General features: G+C 50.9%; 1 protein-coding gene and 1 long non-coding RNA gene across 3 annotated transcripts; one reads left to right on the forward strand and one right to left on the reverse strand.

Moving 5' to 3' along the window:
* Positions 1-2,791: 2,791 nt before the first annotated feature.
* LOC135291730 (uncharacterized) lies at positions 2,792-4,915 on the forward strand. The gene is made up of 4 exons (XR_010354462.1): positions 2,792-2,901; positions 3,236-3,324; positions 3,855-3,941; positions 4,800-4,915. It is a non-coding gene; the product is annotated as an uncharacterized LOC135291730 (long non-coding RNA).
* A 1,272-nt stretch (positions 4,916-6,187) lies between these two features.
* Positions 6,188-11,871, reverse strand: LOC135291742 (uncharacterized). 2 transcript variants are annotated; one of them, XM_064406009.1, is made up of 5 exons: positions 10,186-11,871; positions 9,400-9,492; positions 8,623-8,748; positions 8,109-8,259; positions 6,188-7,968 (listed from the first exon to the last, which is right to left on the reverse strand). In XM_064406009.1, exons 1-5 carry the CDS (start codon positions 10,274-10,276, stop codon positions 7,602-7,604), a joined length of 828 nt encoding a protein of 275 aa, XP_064262079.1. In that variant the 5' UTR covers positions 10,277-11,871; the 3' UTR covers positions 6,188-7,601. The 2 variants fall into 2 exon arrangements, with proteins under 2 accessions (XP_064262079.1, XP_064262080.1); XM_064406010.1 differs by having other exon boundaries at positions 9,400-9,681; positions 10,186-11,863.
* Positions 11,872-19,445: the final 7,574 nt, after the last annotated feature.

Raw genomic sequence — 19,445 nt, forward strand, 5'->3', positions numbered from 1 at the left:
GCAGCTGCAGCATCTGCTCCTGGGCTGTCCCTCAGCAGCCACCTTCTGCACTCAGCGCCACAGCTGGCCTCTGCAGCGACATCCTCATCTCCTCGTCTGCCGCCAGGCATCCCCACAGCACTTTGGCACTGTGCAAGGTAAGAAAATCCCCGTGGGCCCCCAAAGCACTCACAGAACGGCAGGAGGCTCCAGCTGGCTCTGCCACCAACCACCACAGACACGGTGTGTGGTCACTTTCCCCAGACGAGGTTGCACATGAAAGCAGGCTGCAACTTCTCCAGGAATAATGCTGCCTCCAGGGGAAATACAGACCTTTCCATAGAGGACGTAGGGAGCTGTCACGGTGCACTTGCAGATTCTCGTCCACTGGTGACCTGTGTAAAAGTTCTTGGCACCCATTTAAGTCCTAAAACTACGTTGTGGTGACCCCAAAACCAATTGGTCATTCCGGAGGAGGTTAGGGGTTCAGTGTCCACTAATCCTGTTACGCCCTCACTCTGGTCACACCTCCTGCAAAGCTTCAAAAAACAGAAGGATGGGACTTCTCCTCTGGGATGCCTGCCCATCAGAGCATGGAAGCAGTTTGCTGGGCTTGTCCTGCAGTACTGGCTTTCATCCTCCAAAATGATCTGGTTGCAGCAATTCTTATGTACTCACATACTTACATCACTTCCAGACACTGGAACAATATTCTATTTTCATAGCTTTTTTGATTTTTTTCCACCTGCCTTGCATCTCTTTTCCAGAGAGATATTGCTCTAGATTTGTCTGTGTTGTTCAATGTGTGTAGGGCTGGCTCTGCCTCACGGTCAGAGGCAGCTGTGAGATGCCCTCTTGAGTGGTGCTTCTCAGGAACACAATCACAGTATCACAGCATTTTCTGGGCTGGAAGGGACTCCCAAAGATCATGGAGCCCAGCACCTGGGCCTGCTCAGGACAGCCTCAAAAATCCCAGCCTGTGCCCAAGAGCAGTGTCCAAAGACTTTTGGAACTCTCTCAGCCTTGGTGCTGGGAGCCCTTCCCTGGGGAGGCAGTTCCAGTGCCCAAGCCCCCTCTGGCTGAAGAACCTTTTCCTTCCATCCAACCCAAGCCTGCAGTAGTGCATCTTCCATGCCATCCTCTTGGCTCTTCTCACTGGCCCCAAGACTCACGGCACTCTAGTGCCTGCCCTTCAGCTTTCCTTCTTCAGGAAGCTGCAGACTGCTAGAGGGACCTGCCTCAGAAATTCCAAGTGAAAAACACAACAAGGACACCTAACGGAGAGGAGCTGGGACAGAGGAGCTTGGGGTTTTCAGTGATGATGAGGATGAGAAGCAGGCTACCGACACATCTTGGCAGAATGAGTTTTATCTGGAGCGTTGTTTTGATCTCTTTCAGGTGGAAAGGAGAGGCACAATGAAAAGGAAAGCAAGAGCCCACACTGAGCCGTGAGTTTTGGCCTAGGGTTAAAGGACAGCAAACTTGAGGAATGGCGAGCAGGACAACTGCTCCTTCAGAGTCACGGTGGGATTGGTCCAAGGCTGTGGCTGCACGCCAGGTGTCTCTTGACCACTTGCCTTTCTTACATCCTCCTCCTTCGTCCTCTAGACACATCAATGTTGGCAGTGACTTTCAGGCTGAGCTCCCTGAGGTGCAGACCGGGCCGCCAAGTGAGGATGAAGAGCCTGCAACCCTGGTCTGGAAGCCCTTGGAGGAAGACGACCCTGACCTGGAAAAACCGGACAGAGGTAACTGTCAAGCTTTCCTTCCACTCCTGAGATAGTCGGGCATGTAACGTGCTGGTTTTTGGATAAAAAGGCAGCTTTTGGCAGGCTCTGCTTCTCTCCTTGTCATGCCCATCTTCCCTTGTGGAAGTGGTAGGGGTAAGGACAATGCTCTGCTTCTGCAGCAGAGCAGGAAAAAGAGCAACTGTGCTGCTCTCCAAATGGGTCAGGGGCATGTGCCACTGGAAGAGGGGAGATTGGCCTCCACTCCTTATGACAAAAGCTGCATGGAAGGGAGAGGCAGCACTAGGTGGGCCCTTGCTTCAGCTGCCCCTTGCTTTGCTCTCCTTTTGGTGCTCTCCAAGCTGCAGGCTTTAGCTCTTGTGCTTTCCTTCTGCCTTGTATGGCAAGCCTTCCCCTTTGTTGGCTCAAGGCTGACTTTGGGTGGGTTTTTGTTGTGCTTGCAGTCAGAGAACTGTTGGACATGGCCAGCTCCCGTGGCCTTCCCGGGGCAGCAGCTCAGCTGGAGCTCGCCCTGCACTGCCTGCACCAGGCTCGCGGCAGCGTTCCGGTAGGAAGCGGCTGTTTGGGCGCGGGCAAGAGTGGGCAGGGAATTGATAAGGCCCGGGCAGCGGGACAGCCTTTCCTGGCTGCTCCTTGAAGAAGGGAGTTCACAAGAAGCAGAGCACCCGCTGCCTGCTGTGTCTCGTCCAGCTGCGGCAGGGCTGAGCCCAAATGGCTCCAGCAGGGACAAGATCTCTCCTGGAGGCAGCGCCGCAGGGTCCTGCAGCCTGCTGCCTTGAAAACCTCCTGGAGATCTGTGTTCTCGAAGACATTTTGAGGGACAATTCCCAGAAGCCTCAGTCAGCTGAGGCAATTCAGGGTGCAGGAGGAGCAAAATCATGGAGTTGGAGAGGAAAATGCTACCCTTGGGGAGCAGGAGCCAAGGCTGGGCAGCAGAAATGAGGGACTGGGAGCAAAGCACAATCTTTGACCCATATGAGAGCCAGTGGCCTGAATCCTCAGCTGAAGAGGCAAAGCGGCTGAAGGGCAGCATTGGTGGGGTTTGGCTCCTTTTTTGTGTTGTGGGGCGGCTCAAGCCGTTTTCCTTTACATCTTGCAGGAGGCTCTGGAGATGTTGCTCCCGGGGGTCCTCCAACAGCTCAAGGCCATCCCTTGGCTGATTATCATTACGCAGGTAACCAAAGCCCAGCTTCTTCCTTCTCTGACACATGCTGCCGTGCCCTTAATGGCCGTGTCAAGCATTTCTGCTTCAATTAGTTGTGCTTTAAACCACCACAAGATCTCGCCTTCTCTGGGGGCAGGGAAAGCACCAGCATCTACTCCTTCAGTTTGACCCGTTTTCCATGCTTTTTTCCCTGGGGAATGCCTGCTCTCGTCTTCATCACCTTCTGAGGGAGCAGACATGCACACACGTGAATGATGGCTGGAGCCAGCTTGTTTTCGGCAGCCAGTGGGATCTGCTTCAAGTGGCTAGAGGGATCAATTCAGCTGCTGCCTTTTCTTGCCAGGCTCTGATAGATGGACACCTGAGGAGAAGGAGGCCTTCCAAAAGGCTTTCCACACCTATGGCAAGGATTTCCATCTCATCCAGAAGCAGGTAAAGCCACAGGACATTCCTCACCTTGGCAGATCATCAGAAGGGACATGTTGATTATTGCTGGTACCAAATACTGCACCTATGTCCCTCTCTTCTCAAGTACCAAAACTGTTAAAGTAGTCACAGAACAGGACATGGAAGGCCTGTGTGAAAATGGGGATCCTGCCTCTGCAGCCCTTCTCTCCAGGCTGTTTTGGAAGACAGAGCTCTGTTTTGTTAGACTTGTCTCCCACGTGTGCTGCTGCTTCCACAACACCTTGTGCTGGGATAACTGCAGTGAACAGGGCAAAGAAGAACTCTGCTAGAGGGACTTGTTGTTTATCTGTGCATTACATGTGTTACCACCTAGCACAATACTCGGTTTATTACATTGCATAATGCCTCTCTGACTCCTCCATATTGATTTCATTTTACACCCTCCTCAATTTTCTCCATGACTTTAATTCCTACTTTACTATGTATTCTTGTTGTTCTCCAATGCACCCTACAGGATGGCTGTTTCAGATTCCTTCTTTTGCTTTTCACAACAGATCCCGAGTAAGACCGTGGCACAGTGTGTGGAGTACTACTACTGCTGGAAAAAAGAGCAGAAACTTGCCAGCAGCACTCTTGCTCAGGTGAGTGGGAAGAAAATCCAGACATGCCAGCAGGGTCAAGAAACTGGCAGAAGGGCACAAACCCTGCTGACAAACCACGCCAGACGCCGCTTGGCCAAGCTCCCTTGGTCCCACGCACTGGGAAAGGTTCAGCAGATGCTGCCCTGACTTTTGTTGTGCTGCTAGCCTAAAATACGGAATTGTGGAGCAGAACTTTGACCCAACAAAGCAGCACCACCGCCAAAATGGGCTTCGACTCTCTACAAATCGGATTCTCAAGGGCTGGCACCCTCAGATTCCAATCAGACCCTTCATTCCCCACTGCCTGATAACATCAGCCATCTGGGCTGCCTTCATGGAGATGCTGCCAAATTTTAGAGATCTTTTGTAGCACCCCAGCGTATCCCCAACAAGGAGATGTGCCAGTGCTACGGGACCTTAAATACGTTCCTTAGCAGCAAAGAGCAATTTGCTTCAGAGAGAGACAGAGAGAAAGAGAGAGACAGATTATTTTGGGTAGGAGAAAATGGGTAATCATGTGTCTTCACTAGTGTGACTGAATGTATAAGCCATGCCCAAGACATGTGGGGAGGAAAACCAGAGATAAATAGATGTTAGGCAGAGAGGTAGAAATCAGACATGTAGAACTATGGACAGCCACGTATTTATCCCACCCCCTTAGAGCTGTGGTAAAGGGGAGTATTTTCCTCCAAGTGCTGGGTTGGCAGCCTGCCGCAGCCCACTACCATATCCAGCCCTTTTCTCAGCTCTTCGGCGTTTGGAAGAATTTGCTTAGGCCAATAGATTTTTGGGGTGGACGCTGTGAATTCCAGCTTTCTGAGAGGAAGGAAGCACTGATAAGGATTCTCTGATTTCCAGACTGCAGGCAAACGGAAGAGGAGGAAAAGCCCTCCCAGGAAGGAGACTGGGGAGACAGGGAAGAGAAGCCGAAAGTGGGCTGGCAGCGCGGAGTGTCCCTGCTGCCAACCGCGCCAGCCGCCCCAGCCGGCGGGAGGCCCCTTTCCGTGCGGGCAGTGCCAACGGTGCGCAAGCTCCTCCTCCTTCTGCTCCCAGCTGCCCCTTTGGCCTAAAGCACGCTGACCCTTTCCAAAGGCACCACAGGGCAAGCTGAGGCCACTTGCAGGATCGCTCCTGGCAGCCCTGCTCAAGCTTACAGCCCACTTGGAACCCAAACAGCTTCCTTCAAACCCAGCATTCCCAGTGAAACCTTGCCATGCCCCAACAAGACACAGCTCATACAAGCAGGAACACATGCATCAAAGCTTGCTTTGATGCTGCTGATCGAATTAAACCTAGGATGAAGCAAAAGGAGGAAGACATTTCAAAGAATTGTAACCAGCAAGGTCAGATTCATGGTGCTGATCACTTTACAAATGTGTCACAGCCTGAAAAGGCAGAAATTCATCCAAAAAGGGAGATCTTGGCACTTGGCTTAATGGTGTGTATGAAGTTAACAATGGATGGTTTGTTTCCTGTCTTCCAGGGAGTTTGAAACCATCAAGGAGAGGAACAAGCACAGGAGAAGACATCGCCCACGCAAGGATGCACAGCCTCTCCCCAAGAAGAAAAGGCCAAATTAGCTCTGCATTTGCCCCAGGCTAGCAGGAGTTAGGCGTCAAGAGGACTAGATAGAAATAAGATTGTTTATCAAGTTTTTAGGATTGTTTATTCTTCTGTTAATTTACATGATAGGAATCTCTCTGTTTATTAGCTGAGATATATAAGTATTATTCAAGATGTATTAGTAGTGTTAGATTTAGCAATAAATGTAAGAGGTTTGGTGTTTCTATGCTTCAACTTTTCACATTTTGTCTTTGTTGAGACATGATCTGTCTGTACCAAAGTTTGTTCCATTTTGCCTTTTTGTCTGTATGAAATCCCTGAGGCAGTGTTCGTTACATTTCCTTGGTGTTGCACACACGGCATTTGCCCTGAGAGAGCAATGGGGGCACATGAGTCCCCCCCAGGCCCAGCCCCTGGCTCAGCTGGCAGCACTTCCAGAGGCGTGTCCCCATTACTGCCAATGAAATCATGGTGGAGCTTCCTCCTTTGATTCCTGAACATCTCAGCTGGGAGTGGCTGGGGAGGCTTTGCTGAATTCAGTGCATTGGATCTAAAGGAGTGCTCTTGTCTCACTGTACTTGCTGGGATAAAAGTAGTGGGTTGAGGCCTGTGGTAATCGGCGGAAGAAATGCGGCACTCAATATGAGTGATCAGCAAATCTCAAAACTTTATTGATAGGCACATACATTTATATTGGTGTTAATGAGGCCAATACATATTGCAAAAGGCGAGCTCATTATTGGTTAGTTACTTATCAGCTAACTACGCCTACCTTAGCATTCTTGTGGCTACTATGTTGTAGCTGTCCACATCTTTTCTTCATATTTCTAACTAACCATCCTCTCCCCCATCCTGATGTTGCACCAAGGGCACAGTGCCCTTGCCAGCTTTGGACACTGACTGCTGACTCCTATACCCATCTCCTTCTTGCTTAACTAACGGTATTATATCAGTGTGACCTTTGTCAACTAGCTAGCGGTTCACAAAATCCCCCACAAAAGTTCTCTGTTGTATTCCAGCTCTGGGCTTTTTTCCCATACTGCGTGCGACAAGACTGTAATTTTTGTTATAATTATAGTCACTGTTAGCCATCTAATTTTTAAGAAGGCTCCTGTGATTGATAGGACATTCCTTCCCCTCTCACACAGCCCGGCTCCAGCTTTCTGCTCCTTGATGCTCCTCTCTTGAAGCTCTTCGGGGAGGGACTGCCACGACCTAAGTCACCACCTCGGGTCTCCTTGATGTGCTCACTGCTGGACAGCCATCCCTCGCAGAACATCTTTCCCTCTCTGCCCAGACCTTCCTGATTCAGGCCAGCATCCCAAATGAGCTCCCAGAGAAGTTTCTGCATGTCACTGCTAGCCAGCGTGTCCCCGTGCTGGTGCAGGAAAGCTTTGTGAACGGCCACTGCTGGGAAAGCAGGCTGAGGTGGCACAAGCAGCTCCTGCACTGCAGTGCAAGTTTCTCAGAGCTCCTGTCACAGCCCCAGCCCTGCTCCCAGCTCTGTGCGTTCTGCCCCAACAGAAACAGCCGCAGCAGGCAAGAATTTACTGCTTTCGGAAAAATATTTATTTATCAAGATCAAGAAAACAATCATTGTCTGCTAATACCAAGTATCACTATCACTAAATGTACCACTATCACAAAAACAATCACCATCCTCCAATATTAACTATCACTATCGCTAATACAATCACTGTCCTCTAATATCAAATAACGCTATCATTAAAACAATCACTATCCTCTAATATTAACTATCACTATCATTAAAACAACCACCACCCTCTAATATCAAGTATCCCTATCACTATCACTAAAAGAATCACTACCACTATCACTATTTATGACTATCACTATCACTAATACAATCACCCTCCTCTAATATCAAGTAACGCTATCATTGAAACAATCACTATCCCCTAATATTAACTAACGCTATCATTAAAACCATCACTATCCTCTAATATTAACTATCACTATCATTAAAACAACCACCACCCTCTAATATCAAGTGTCCCTATCACTATCACTAAAAGAATCACTACCACTATCACTATTTATGGCTATCACTATCACTATTTATGGCTATCACTATCACTAATCATCATCCTCTAAGAGATGGTAGTCCTGCAGGTATTGGTGGTAGGAGGGCCAAGAGGATGCTGTGGGCTGAGGTGACTCCAGGGAAATCCAGTGGTCCCGTGAAGAGGCGTTGTCAGCCAGAGCACAGAAGGAGCAGGTGGGCAGAGGTGATGGGTATGCGCTCATGTTCTTGTACAGCCGGGCGAGCTCTGCTGCAAAGAGCTCAGGAAACAGGCGGCAGCTGTCCCTGAACCCGTTGCCTTGGGCTCTCTCGCCGCTTCCTGCTCCTTCTCCTGGCTCTGCTTCACCTCTAGGCTGACCACAGCTTTCCCAGGAAGAGTCCCAGTCCTGTCCTGTTGCCTCTTTGTCCTCCTGGCTCCTCCTGCAGAAACAGATTTCCAAGAAGACTCCTCACAGATAGGAATTTGGAGCACAGTTTCCTCAGAGGCCTGCTAGGAGCCGCCTGGGCGCTCCTGCATGCTGCAAAGACTTCCTTGCCAATGGCAGCAATTAATAACTCACCTGTCTCTCTTCAGCAGCTGATGCATGACTAGATAGCCAGACACTGCCCCAAGCAGAAGCAAAGCTGAGGCTGCTACTGTCCCTACTAGGATGTAGTACTTGCTCGGGTCACAGTGTCCAGCAGTCTCGGCTTTTTGCCCACCGGATAACCCTGGCAGGAGCAGAGACAATGCAAGAGTCAGCGTTTGTGCTCTGCACTAGGCATAACCCCACAGTGTGCTTCAGATGCCCAAGGACTGGCACTGCTAGTGGATCAGAACTGACATCTGATGCTGTCTTCAGAGATGGCTTCCTCTGGCTCTGGTGTCTTAGCATCAGGGACCAAGAGGGATCCCATCAAGCTCTCATGCACAAGAGCCCAGTGTGTGCCAGGGAGCAGCACTGCCCCATCTACTCCTCCGGGCTGCAGGCCCGGGCTGCGTGCTGGGCACCTGCAATTCACCCATGGAGAGCACTGCAGGGATACAGCAGAAATGCTGCTCTTTGCCCAAGACAGCATCTAGCAAGCACTCACCTGAATATTCCTCAGGCTCAGCAAGTGTCCTGGTGTCCTCTATTGGTTCTCTTTTTTCATGTGAGCCTGGCACAATGTCACTTTCTTCCACAGCTAAGGTCTCCGGCACAGTCTCAGAATCTGTCTCTTCAGAAAAACAAGACATTGCACACATTAAGCAGAAGCCACTGCCCCTCAGCACAAGCAGGGTACCATGGCCTGGGCATTGCGGCAAGCGGCGCTGACGAGGCCGCTGTCCCCCCCAAGACAGGAGGAATTGACAGCTGGATTTTCTGCAGTGCAACAAGAAGTGCAGACCCAAACCAGCCAAGACTTAATCAACCAAATGACCCACAGAAGGAGTACCTTCAGGTTCCCCCTCACCCTTGGACTCCAGCTTCAAGCCGTCCCTGAGCCTGAGCTTTGCAAGGGGCAGCCAAGGCTTGCTCTGATGTCATTGCTGCCTCCATGCTGTGCTGAGCATGTGGCGAACCCAAATTCAGCACTGGCCTTTGCCCAACATCTGGATGCCAATGTCTGCACAGAGCAGCCCTGGCCAGGAATGCTACAACTGCAGCAGCAGGTGGAGATGCCCCTGGCAGTCATCTGGAAGCACAGCTGTGAGCAGAGGCTGTGCTGGACCATCTCTAGGGCTCCCTGCAGGAGGTGTGAAATGCAGTGGGCCTGCAGCAAGACTCTGACTGAGTGCTTCTGGCTGTCCAGGATACAGCACATGCCTACAGGAAGCAAAAGCTCAGCTTCCCGGCTGCCAGGGTTAACAGAGTGGGATATACTAACCAGACGGGGCTTCATGCAAGGCTGCCAGGAGCTCCTCTGGAACATCCGGCAATCCTTCAGGGAACTCTTCAGGAACCTTGTCATCGTTCATCCCTATTGTTAGATTTACAAAAGCACGTTAACCTATGACGGTATTTTTCTCGTGAATAAAACAGGGAAAAGGGGCGCTCCTTTTTGTGAAGGCAGGACAGACTGACTACTCATGCTTGAGGTACCAGCTCGGAGTCAGCACGGTATCTGCCCCTCGCTCAGGGGCTGAAAGAGCACTCTCCGTGTCCACAACTACAAGCAAACACCCACAAGAAGTTACCATCACGTGCACTGCCCTGATGGGCACACCTCAAGGCCTGGATGTGGGAGGCACTGCTAGGGCACGCTCAGGCAGGTCTGCATCCTCACAGCTGCAGGGGGGTCTGGCTGCCCTTGGGACACTGAGCTGGCAGCTCCCACATGAAGGGAAAAGCCGTGGCGTGCCCACATGATCTGTGTGCGGGTCAGCCCTGGAGCCGGGCCAGAAGGCTGGACACCCAGAGTGGAGGGACGGACAGCCACTGCTGAGTGATGGAGAACTGCTGCTGAGCTTCCGGGCCTGACCCAACCCTCCCCACATCCTTGCTCCTTAGGAAGCTCTCTCCATGCTGCACCCTAAAGCAGCTGCAGCCCCTCACACCTCCCCTGGAGCCTCTGCCCCTCTGCCTGCCCCGTGGTGCCTTCCTGGCTCAGCCATCCCTGCTCCCGGCCCCGCTGCTGCCAGCCAGGGCTGTGTGCTGGCCCCTGCCTGCCTACCTGCTCCCTGCCCAGCTGCTGGAGCACTCTGGGCATTCTGGGCTGGCAGGGCCACGAGAAAGAGCAGCAGGAGGTAGCGGCTCAGGACCATGATCCCCCCTGCTAGAAACACTCTGCTACTGCTGCTGCTGCTGCTGCTGCTGCTGCAGTGTTGCCCAGAGTGAGCACTGAAGAGCACAGTGGGGCTCTGGAACCTGACATCAAACAGAGCTCTGTGACCTCATACCAAAGTGATGGCTGTGAAGGCCCCAATGTACACCCACGTTGCCTGTGAATTCTTGCACCTCCCCTCTACTGAATTTCCTTCTTCTGCACAGGAATGGAAGGAGCCAAATGGAGAAGGGCTGGAGTATTTTGGAGGCAGCATTGTGCATGGGAATGCAGAGGCACTCATGTCTTATTCCTCCGAAATTCCCTAGAAGAAGACCTGGATGAAGGCTGCTGTAAAAAGCCCAAATTCAAGAGTGTTTCTTTGGTAGTATTTTGGTCTGAAAGAATTGTGGCAAAAACCTGCTTTTCCCATGACTTCTGCTACACTTTCATGACCTTTGATGGCAGCACTGCTTCCATCCTCCACTGTCACGCAAACATGGCTGTGCAGTGCTGACGCATCTCCCCCGTCAGCCTGCTTTACTCCCTTTTCCACTTCCAATGCTACTTAAAGCTCTCTCAAGGAGCCCTGCTAACTCTGGAGCCAAGAGCCTTTTTCCCTTTGAGGCAGATGTAGCCCATGTGCCACCATCAGGCCTGCTGTCCTGTAGAGTAACCCACGCTCAAACTCCCACACTGTTGCTGGGAACACCAGGCTGCCGGCCATTCACCTCTAGAGCCTTCCTGGGTCTGGCTCACTGCACGTGGCGGAAGAAAATAGCACATGCGGCCCAGATCCCTCAAGCAGTCATCCAGAGCCCCTGAGCTCCCTCTGCCTTGTCCTCGGACACCATCAGGCACCGCCACGGGACACACACAAATGTCTTGGTTGCTGCAGATATCAGGTAACACTGCTGGCCTTTTAGCCGAGCAGCTCTTCTGGCAAATAAATATGCATGACTTATGTGTGCCAGGCAACCTCCGCTCAGAAGCTCTTGGACAGCCTTCTAGAGCACCTTTGGTACACTTGTCCCTGAAGCTCCACTTAACCCCCAGGTGTTTCCAGCTGCAAGCAAAGAGGCACTGAGAGATTTCCACCCCTCGGGTCTCTCTCCAAGGCTCGTAAGAGTCCTATGCAGCTGACAAGCTGCAGAAACTCGGCCCATGGCATCCTCTGGATTCAAGCACACATCACTGCCCACCGTGAAGGCCGCAGCCCATAATGAGCAGAGGGCCAGAGCAGGCTGGAGGGTGTCTTGGTTGTTATGAATAGAAAGTTGTATTTTTTCTTTAAAGTTTCAGAGTTAAAAAAAAAAAAAAAACCAAGCCAGACCGAGTCAGCCTCCTTTAGTTTCGCTGCCGAAGGAAAGCTTTTCAAATACCTGTTAATGGCAGGTGGTTAACTGATTGTTTCCCTGATGCTGGCTGCATGCCAAGAAGATACCAAGGGAAACCCTCCAGGGTAAAGAGATGGGCAGTGACACCAGAAACAACATGCAAATAAGAAACGCAGTGCACCCTGGATTGTTACAGTTTTACAGTTTTTATAAGAAAAACCCCTGAAATCACGAGCCAATAACTGACTTAAAGTGACGTCTAAGGATGGGAGCATTGTCCCGTACCTGCCTGAATCTTTTTATTTCTCATTCTAACCTGAAAAGAAACTGATTAAAGAGACCCCCCGGGTTTCTAAACCAACAAACCAAGGACTCAACGACTCTCCCGTGAGGACAGAGTCCCCAGTTCTGCCTGCAGACCAGCAGACAAAACTGCATCATCCTCCTGCTTCGTGCCACGCCTGGGAGCAGCGGCGGCGAGGGCGCAACCCGTCGATTTCTTCCCACCTGAGCTGATTCTTCTTAATAAAGGCATTAAAAAGGAGAAAGATCTCCTGCCCATTTATTTCATTGGTGACATCTCCTTCCTACGTAGGACCCAGGCAGGCTGCCCAGCTGCCTCGGCCTTGGCTCTGAGCACCATCTCGGGCCCTCCATTCCTGCCCGAGGGGAGGCACCGATGAACACGGCCCTCCTTTGTTCCTTAAGGAGCCACACGCCCAGGCTCTCCCTTACCGCGCTCCGCGCCATTGTGCTGCTCGGCGGCCCGTCACCAGCTGCGGCACCAGTGTCCCCAGAGCTCCTGTGCTGCTGCTGAAGCCGCCCGCGGCGTGTGGCCCGGCGGGGCGGCAGCGCTGCCCGCAGCCCGCGGCCTCCTCGTCCCCTGCTGCCGCCATTGCGCACGGGGCCCTGAGGGGCGGGCACGGGGCTGCGGGGCTGTGCCGGCCCCGCTTGCTGGGCCTCAGCCCCAGCTGCTGCCGCTGGCTGGCAGCGACCACTGCAGCAGGAAAACACCTCAGGCTTTACTGGAGTGCATACAAAAACTGCCCCTGGGCTTCTCCTTTTGTGTTGCTCTAGCCACTTGCCCGTCCCTTGCTTGCCCGCTATAGCCCTGTTCTTTGCCACTCGCTCTCTATTTTGTTGTCCCTCCAAAGCTTCTTCAACAGTCTCCATCCCGCCCCAGCCCAGCGTTCGCTCTCTCCTGCTCCCTCCTGCTCATTCTGCGTCTCTTCCTCTGTCCCTGCTGCCCCTTCCCGCAGCTCCGGCCCCGTTCCCTGGCCCTCTTTTGCTCCCCTTGTCTCTCCGTTCTGCTTCCTGCCCCTGTCTCTTGGGTCTCTATTTCTCGGCTCCGCTCCCTGGGCCATGCTCGCTTCAGACTCCCAGGCGAACCGCCCCGGCAGCCGCTCTCTGCAGCCGGGACACGGCGGGGAGCTCTCCTGCGGCGGCACGACAGCGGCCAATGGGGCCCGGCACCGGCGCCTCGGCCCTGGCGCCGGAGCGGGGCCGCTCCCAGGCAGTGGCGGCAGCTGGAGCTGCGGCCCGGGAAGCGGGGCCGGCACAGCCCCACAGCCCCGGGCCCGCCCCTCCCGGCCCCAGTGGCAGAGAGCAGGGATGAGGTGGCAAACCAAAGCACTGGCCACTGGACAGAGCAACACACAAGGCAAATGCCAGGCACGCTTTTTGCCGGACCCCATTGAATCCAGAGTTCTTTTGCTACCGCAGTGGCATGTCAGCTCCCTCAGAAGCAGCCGAGGCATTTCAGAAAGGGCACTGCAGGCCATGAGCATGCATATGTCCCACAGCTCTCAGTTGTGCATCTGGAAGGCTGCAAGTGTGGGTGTCTATATGAGAAGAGTTTGTCAGGCTTGCTTCAAGGCTTGAGGCACAGCTCTCTTCTCAACAGAGCCTTGGGCTGCCCTCTCAGGAGGTGGCTATCTCAGAGCTGCTGCTATCTCAGAGAGGCCCATGAGAGACAGCGCAGAGGCGCAGCTGGAGCTGCTGTGGAGAGCAGAGGAGAGGAACAAGGGTGAGGAGCTCCGTGGTTCCTCTTCATCACTTCAAAGGGAAGAGCATTGTCTTGGGACAGTCTTTACCGCCCGAGCAAGAAGTAGAAGGACCCCCCCAAAAGCCCACTGTCCAGAGATGCCTTCAAGCATCTCTCCGGCAATTGCTGCCGGCAATATCCTCCCCACACACTGCAGGCAACAGTCAGCCTCATCAGCAGCTGTGCTGCGTTCCTTGGACAGCAGCTTTGCTGCACTCACACCTGCAGCTTTGGCTGCAGATGGCCCAGCTGGAGCAGGCATGGGCAAAGGCCTGCAGGACCACCATCAGTCGGACTCGTGAGCCCAGGACAGCAGTTCCCTGGCATGCTGGTTTCTTGCAGTGCCTCGCTTTCTTCATCTGAGACACTCTGTCACTTCTTTCCACCTGGAAAGCCTTCCTACATTCCATCACTTGAGAAATCGAGCAGGAAATACCCCCATCTATATTGCCTGAGTCTTAATCTCCCTGAACTAAAAGTTAAGTCAAGTCCAAAAACAGGAATAAAGGAGCCTGCAACTGCCACACTCGCTCAAGCAAAAGATCACATCAAAGTTTGTGGTATTCCCCACTCTCCCACAAGCCAAGCAATTATTGAAAGAGCACATCAAACATTAAAACGCATTTTAGATCAACAGAGATGGGGAGCAGAGGTCACACCTCAGATGAGACTTAACAAAGCTTTGTATGTTTTTAATTTCCTAAACAGTTCATTTTGCAGAACCTGATCCATCAATTTTTAGGTATTTTTCAAATAACACTCAGGCGAAACTGAAAGAAAATCCACCTGTTTTAATTAGAAACCCTGAATCTGGACAAATTGAAGATCTTTTCCAATTAATAACCTGGGGCAAAGGGTATGCTTCTGTCTCTACAGGTGCTGGAATTAGGTGGGTCCCAGCCAAAAATGTCAAACCATATCGCACCCCAGAACGTGTTGACGAGTCACGAGAACCGAGGAAGCAAGTACGCAGATGTGAGCCGAGCACAGAGATCCCTGGTCATGCCTGACGTTCCTTGTTCATCGGTGGAACCTGCAAATTCTGGCTTTGTGTTAATGTTATTTATAAGTGTGTCAATTGTATGTCAAATGTTTGTTTTGTAGAGCTGACTTTTGGCAAAAGTTTGGGTTTTTGTTTTTGTTGAAAGCAAAATTTTAGAAATTGATATATATGTAAGGATTCTGCCAAAATTTAGCTCATGGATAAGATGAAGCAAATGCAAGTTGTATGTTGGTATTGGTGCGTTTTAATTCTTTTTTGTCGTGCAGATTTGCCTGTGGAACAACCAAAACCAAATGTTTGGGTGACCTTAGCCAAGGCAGCCAGCTCAGATACCCTATGGTTGTCTAATTCGGAACCAGAAAAACCTTTCTCAACCTGTCTGGTTGGTGTGCCAGTAAAAGAGTTGCCTTTAGTCAAAAAACAATCCAATGGTAAGCCAGGTGAAATTGACAATGGAAACAATCCCACACTGAATTGGAACCTTTGGGCCAAAAAACTTCCAAGGTCAGCTTCTGAACCCCAAGAATTGGAAATCCTTGGTTCTTTAACAATAGATTTTTGCTTTACCTTCATAGCTAGTACTTGGCGAAAAGGTGATCCTCCAAATTTCAATGTTACTCCCCATTACTTTGCATATAGAAATTTGAGGTTTTGGTGTAATTCTTCAAACAGTTGGGATGTGCTTCCTGAGGCTGACCTATATCCCCGGCAATTGCCTAAGGGATATTGGTTCATTTGTGGAGACAGGGCTTGGCAAGGCATTCCAGCACACCTTAAAGGTGACCCTTGTGGCATTGGGATGCTCACTGTAATCGCACCCTCAGCTAAAGCGGTCATGAAAAGGAAACAAAGGAAAACAAGATCTGCTCATCATTACGATGAGAACTGCAGGGTGATTTCATGCCTTGGAAAGCTGCAAGAAGGGTTTCAGCAAGTATATTTTTACCCCAATTGACTTCAGCAGTGGCTTTGAAACAATTAGATCGAGTTGGGTGTTGGCTGAGCAAGCAAACTAATGCCACATCCTCTGCCATTAGTGATATGTTGAGCGATGTTGATAGTGTTGGACATGCTACCCTTCAAAATAGAGCAGCAATTGACTTTCTTTTACTGGCACATGGACATGGTTGTGAGGAATTTGAAGGACTGTATTGTATGAACCTGTCTGATCATTCGGAATCCATTCACAAAAGCGTACAAAACCTGAAAGATTTGACAGCCCAAATTAAAGAGGATGGTGAATCCTGGTATGGATGATCTGTTCCAAGAATGGAGCTTTGCACCTTGGCTAAGGCAACTTTGCAAGATAGGTCTCTGTATATTGGGTGTTTTGTTAATGCTTTATCATGACCACACTGTGGGTCAGCAGCCTGTCTTTGAAAGTGGGAGAAGAAGGATGTTGTGCCACTGAGGCAAGAAAAGTGGTTTCCAAGGCTGTTCACAGGACACCCCAGGAGCTCGTCAGACAGCACAAGCTCCTGGGAGCGCTCAGTGTCTCTGACAAGCTCAGGAGGAGCTGGGCCCAGGGGCTGTTCAGCAAGGCCCAGGCCTCACAAGCCTTTCTCAGGCCACTGTGTGGCCGGACAGGGCCGGGGGCATTCACCACCACAATCTGAAGCACAAAGTTTTGATGTAGGGTAAAAAGCCATGGCCCAGTGGAAGTGGGCTGTGTCCTCAGGCCTGTGGGAGAATCCCAATGCAGATCCTTGTGCTACTGATTCCATCTCTCCCACTTTTCTAAGTTCTTGGTGGCAAGGTCATTTAGGTTAGACACACAGCTCACTGTAGCTTTCGGCACAATGAATTAAAGTGAGATTACACATCCCAAATCGTGTTCTCTTACCGTTTAACTGACTGATTTAAGGAATTTCTGGAGCAGCGAACTTGCTTCCTCAAATATTTACTGTCTGTGGCACAGAGAACAGAGGAAAGATTTAATATCAAAGGCATCGCCCAGGCAATGCTCTTTTGACAAGTTCTGCCCTGAACTTTCCTGAGGAAGATCGGAAAGGTTCAGTGTCACTAGCACAAGTTCCTGCAATGGCTGCTGGCCAGCAGAGCAGGGCTGGCAGCTGGGAAACAAGTGTTGCCACAAGCAGCAGCTCAACCAGGGCAGCAAATCCAGAGCAGGGAAGGAGCTGATCTGAAGGCCAAATCTCCTTTTAGCTCCTCCCAAGAGGGCTGGAAGAGTTCCTCATCCCAATGAGGTGCAGTGCTGGACCGCACAGCTCTGTGTGAGCACTGGACAAAAGTTTGCTCCCATTGGCTGGTGCGATGGTTTCTGCAGGAGCTCTGGGCTCCTGTTTGTGCTGGACACAAGGAGGAGACGAGGAGCCAAGTGCACTGACACACCTTTGCCTTGAGCATAGCCCGGCCTGGACCAAACACAGTGCAAGGGCTCCCCTTTGGCCCATGTCTCGAAACATCAGGTGCACTGTTTGATGACTCAGGTTGGTTTGGTGCCAAGGAATTTGCCTCAGAAATACTGGGTTTGTCCCCCTCTGTGCCTTCCCCTCAGCAGCATTGCGGATGTTCCTGTGTGAAGCCATCTATCCCATGCAGTTTGAGACAACTTAAAACAATGAGTCGTCTCCTCTAAACTGTTCCAACAATCCCTTTCCAGCAACAGGAAATGAAAACTAAGGAAAAAAGGCCAGTGACTTCTAGATATCAAACTGTCAGACCTCACTGTCCCCCCTCTGGAACAAAGGCCCAAAATGCCGGAGGACAATCCCCCCAGGACACGCGTCACAAGATGGCTCCGGGTTCTCCCTCAGGAAGAACAGGAGCTGTCACGGAGCAGTTCCAGCAGGAGATGAAAGTTCGGTGGCTCGTCTGGCATCTGGCACTTTCTCCCAATGGCAGAGCTCTGTGGAGTGCTCACGGCAGGGGAATCAGCTGGGCTGGAGCCCCTCGTGTCTTTTCTGCCCAGCGTGGCACAGCTCACACTCTTGGGCTGGGAGCGGGGCCGTTCCACTTCTGCCAGCACGATGTCCCTGGGCTTGGACAAACAGTTTTCTGCTCAGAGAGCCCTGCAGACCGTTCCACATATCTTTCATAAAGCCCATAAAAACAACTACAAACACTCTGCCTCTAGCAGCTTTCAGAAAGAGCTGCAGAAATCCAGGACAGCTTAAAGCGAGAGTCAGAAGGCTTTTGTCTTGTTCCTGCCTGCAGAATTCTTGATGATCTGATGCAATTTTATTCAAATGTAACATGGGATCTGAGTTTTTCTATTAAAATATTTCATGATGAGTGCAAGCCTTGGGAGCATGAGGTATAGGAGTGATGTGCGAAACCATGAGCTATCCTCCAAAGTGGCCAGTTTAGTTGTCCATTTTACTATTCTTGTATTTATTCTATACTAATAAGCAAAATCAATCTTTGCTTGGATGTAAAACAGGCATGGCATACACTACAGTCCCTCACAGGGTCACCAGGGCTGGCAGTGACAAAGCATGCAATCTGCTTCATTGTGAACCACTACAGAGCTACGTCACAATGTGGGTTTAAGTAGCATGGTATTATTAAGACCTCCTTTTTTGCATGAGATACAAAAAGGAGGTCCCACATGACCTTCATGCAAGCATGCAGTAAAGAACTGATCCTGCTATCCTAACAAAGCTTTGGCTTTGGCATTTACACTCTTCCCATTCATCTTTTGACGCAGACACTCCAGGTTTTCCCCCACCCCTGCAAGGCTGGCAGTCACTGTTTCCCATTTACTGTTCTTCCCTAGAGCCAGTCCAGCAGCTGCTGAAACTAAAAACCCAGAGATCTGGATATTGTGAAGGAGAATGAAATGCTAATTAAGTGTTCACATTAGTAATACCCAGGTCTGCATTCCCAGTGCTCTGAAGCAGCAGCTGGAGGTCCTTGCATTGTTCCTGTTTGTGGATGTTCATGTTTCTGGTCTGCAACAGCAATGGCTTTGAGGAGGGACAAGAATGCCCCTATTCAAACAGTGGCTTTGCAAGGAGATGTGAAGTTTCACTGCCCTTTTTAGAATATTTTAGAAAGATCTAAGAGAATATTGTGGCATGGAGCAGGTCCCTAATTGTGTCTCCAGAGAAAGCCCCAAAGCACACGTTCACTCTGCTGCTGATGGCAACCCCATAAGCACACGGACTTGTTTTCCCTGCAACATGCCACCCTGCCTGGGCTTTACTAGGCCAGGACTAGACTCATAGCTAAGCAAACACATGCAGCCACGTGACATAGAGTTTTCCCATCAGAAAACCTAATTAACACATTCACACGCAGTTTCTTCTGTAACATCAGAAGCTGGCAACCATGAGGACTTTGCTGTCAAGAGCTTGCAGTATGCATTGGGCCCAGGAAGTGTTTTCCTTTAAGGCAAAGCAAATTGAAATGTGAACTTTAAAAGCTTCAAAGGACTATGAAAGGAAACTGCAAAAGAATTTCTGGATAGGGAGTATTGTCAATGATTATGCAGCCCACCAAGCAATTCTGGAGCAGAATCCTGAATTGCTTGTTCCAGCTATGCAGGAATTCATTACCCTGGCAGGCAGTGGTCCATGGGAACAAATGATCCCTCAGCTCTGGGCTGAATGGCACACAGGCTGCACTTTAGGTTTGAGGAAACCTTGTCACTCGTTATTGGCCTCCCGGTCCACTCATCCTTCTGCAAACAAGTTGCAAACAACAAAGTTGGACTGCTGGCCTGGGTAAATCTACATACAGATGACTTTTCCAAAGCAGTGCATCGTTTCCCAGTGAAATACACAACCTCTTCTTACCTATGAAATTGTGATTGAAGACACCT

This window comes from Passer domesticus, unplaced genomic scaffold (assembly GCF_036417665.1).
Source record: "Passer domesticus isolate bPasDom1 unplaced genomic scaffold, bPasDom1.hap1 HAP1_SCAFFOLD_109, whole genome shotgun sequence".
In the NCBI taxonomy this organism is placed as follows: domain Eukaryota; kingdom Metazoa; phylum Chordata; class Aves; order Passeriformes; family Passeridae; genus Passer; species Passer domesticus.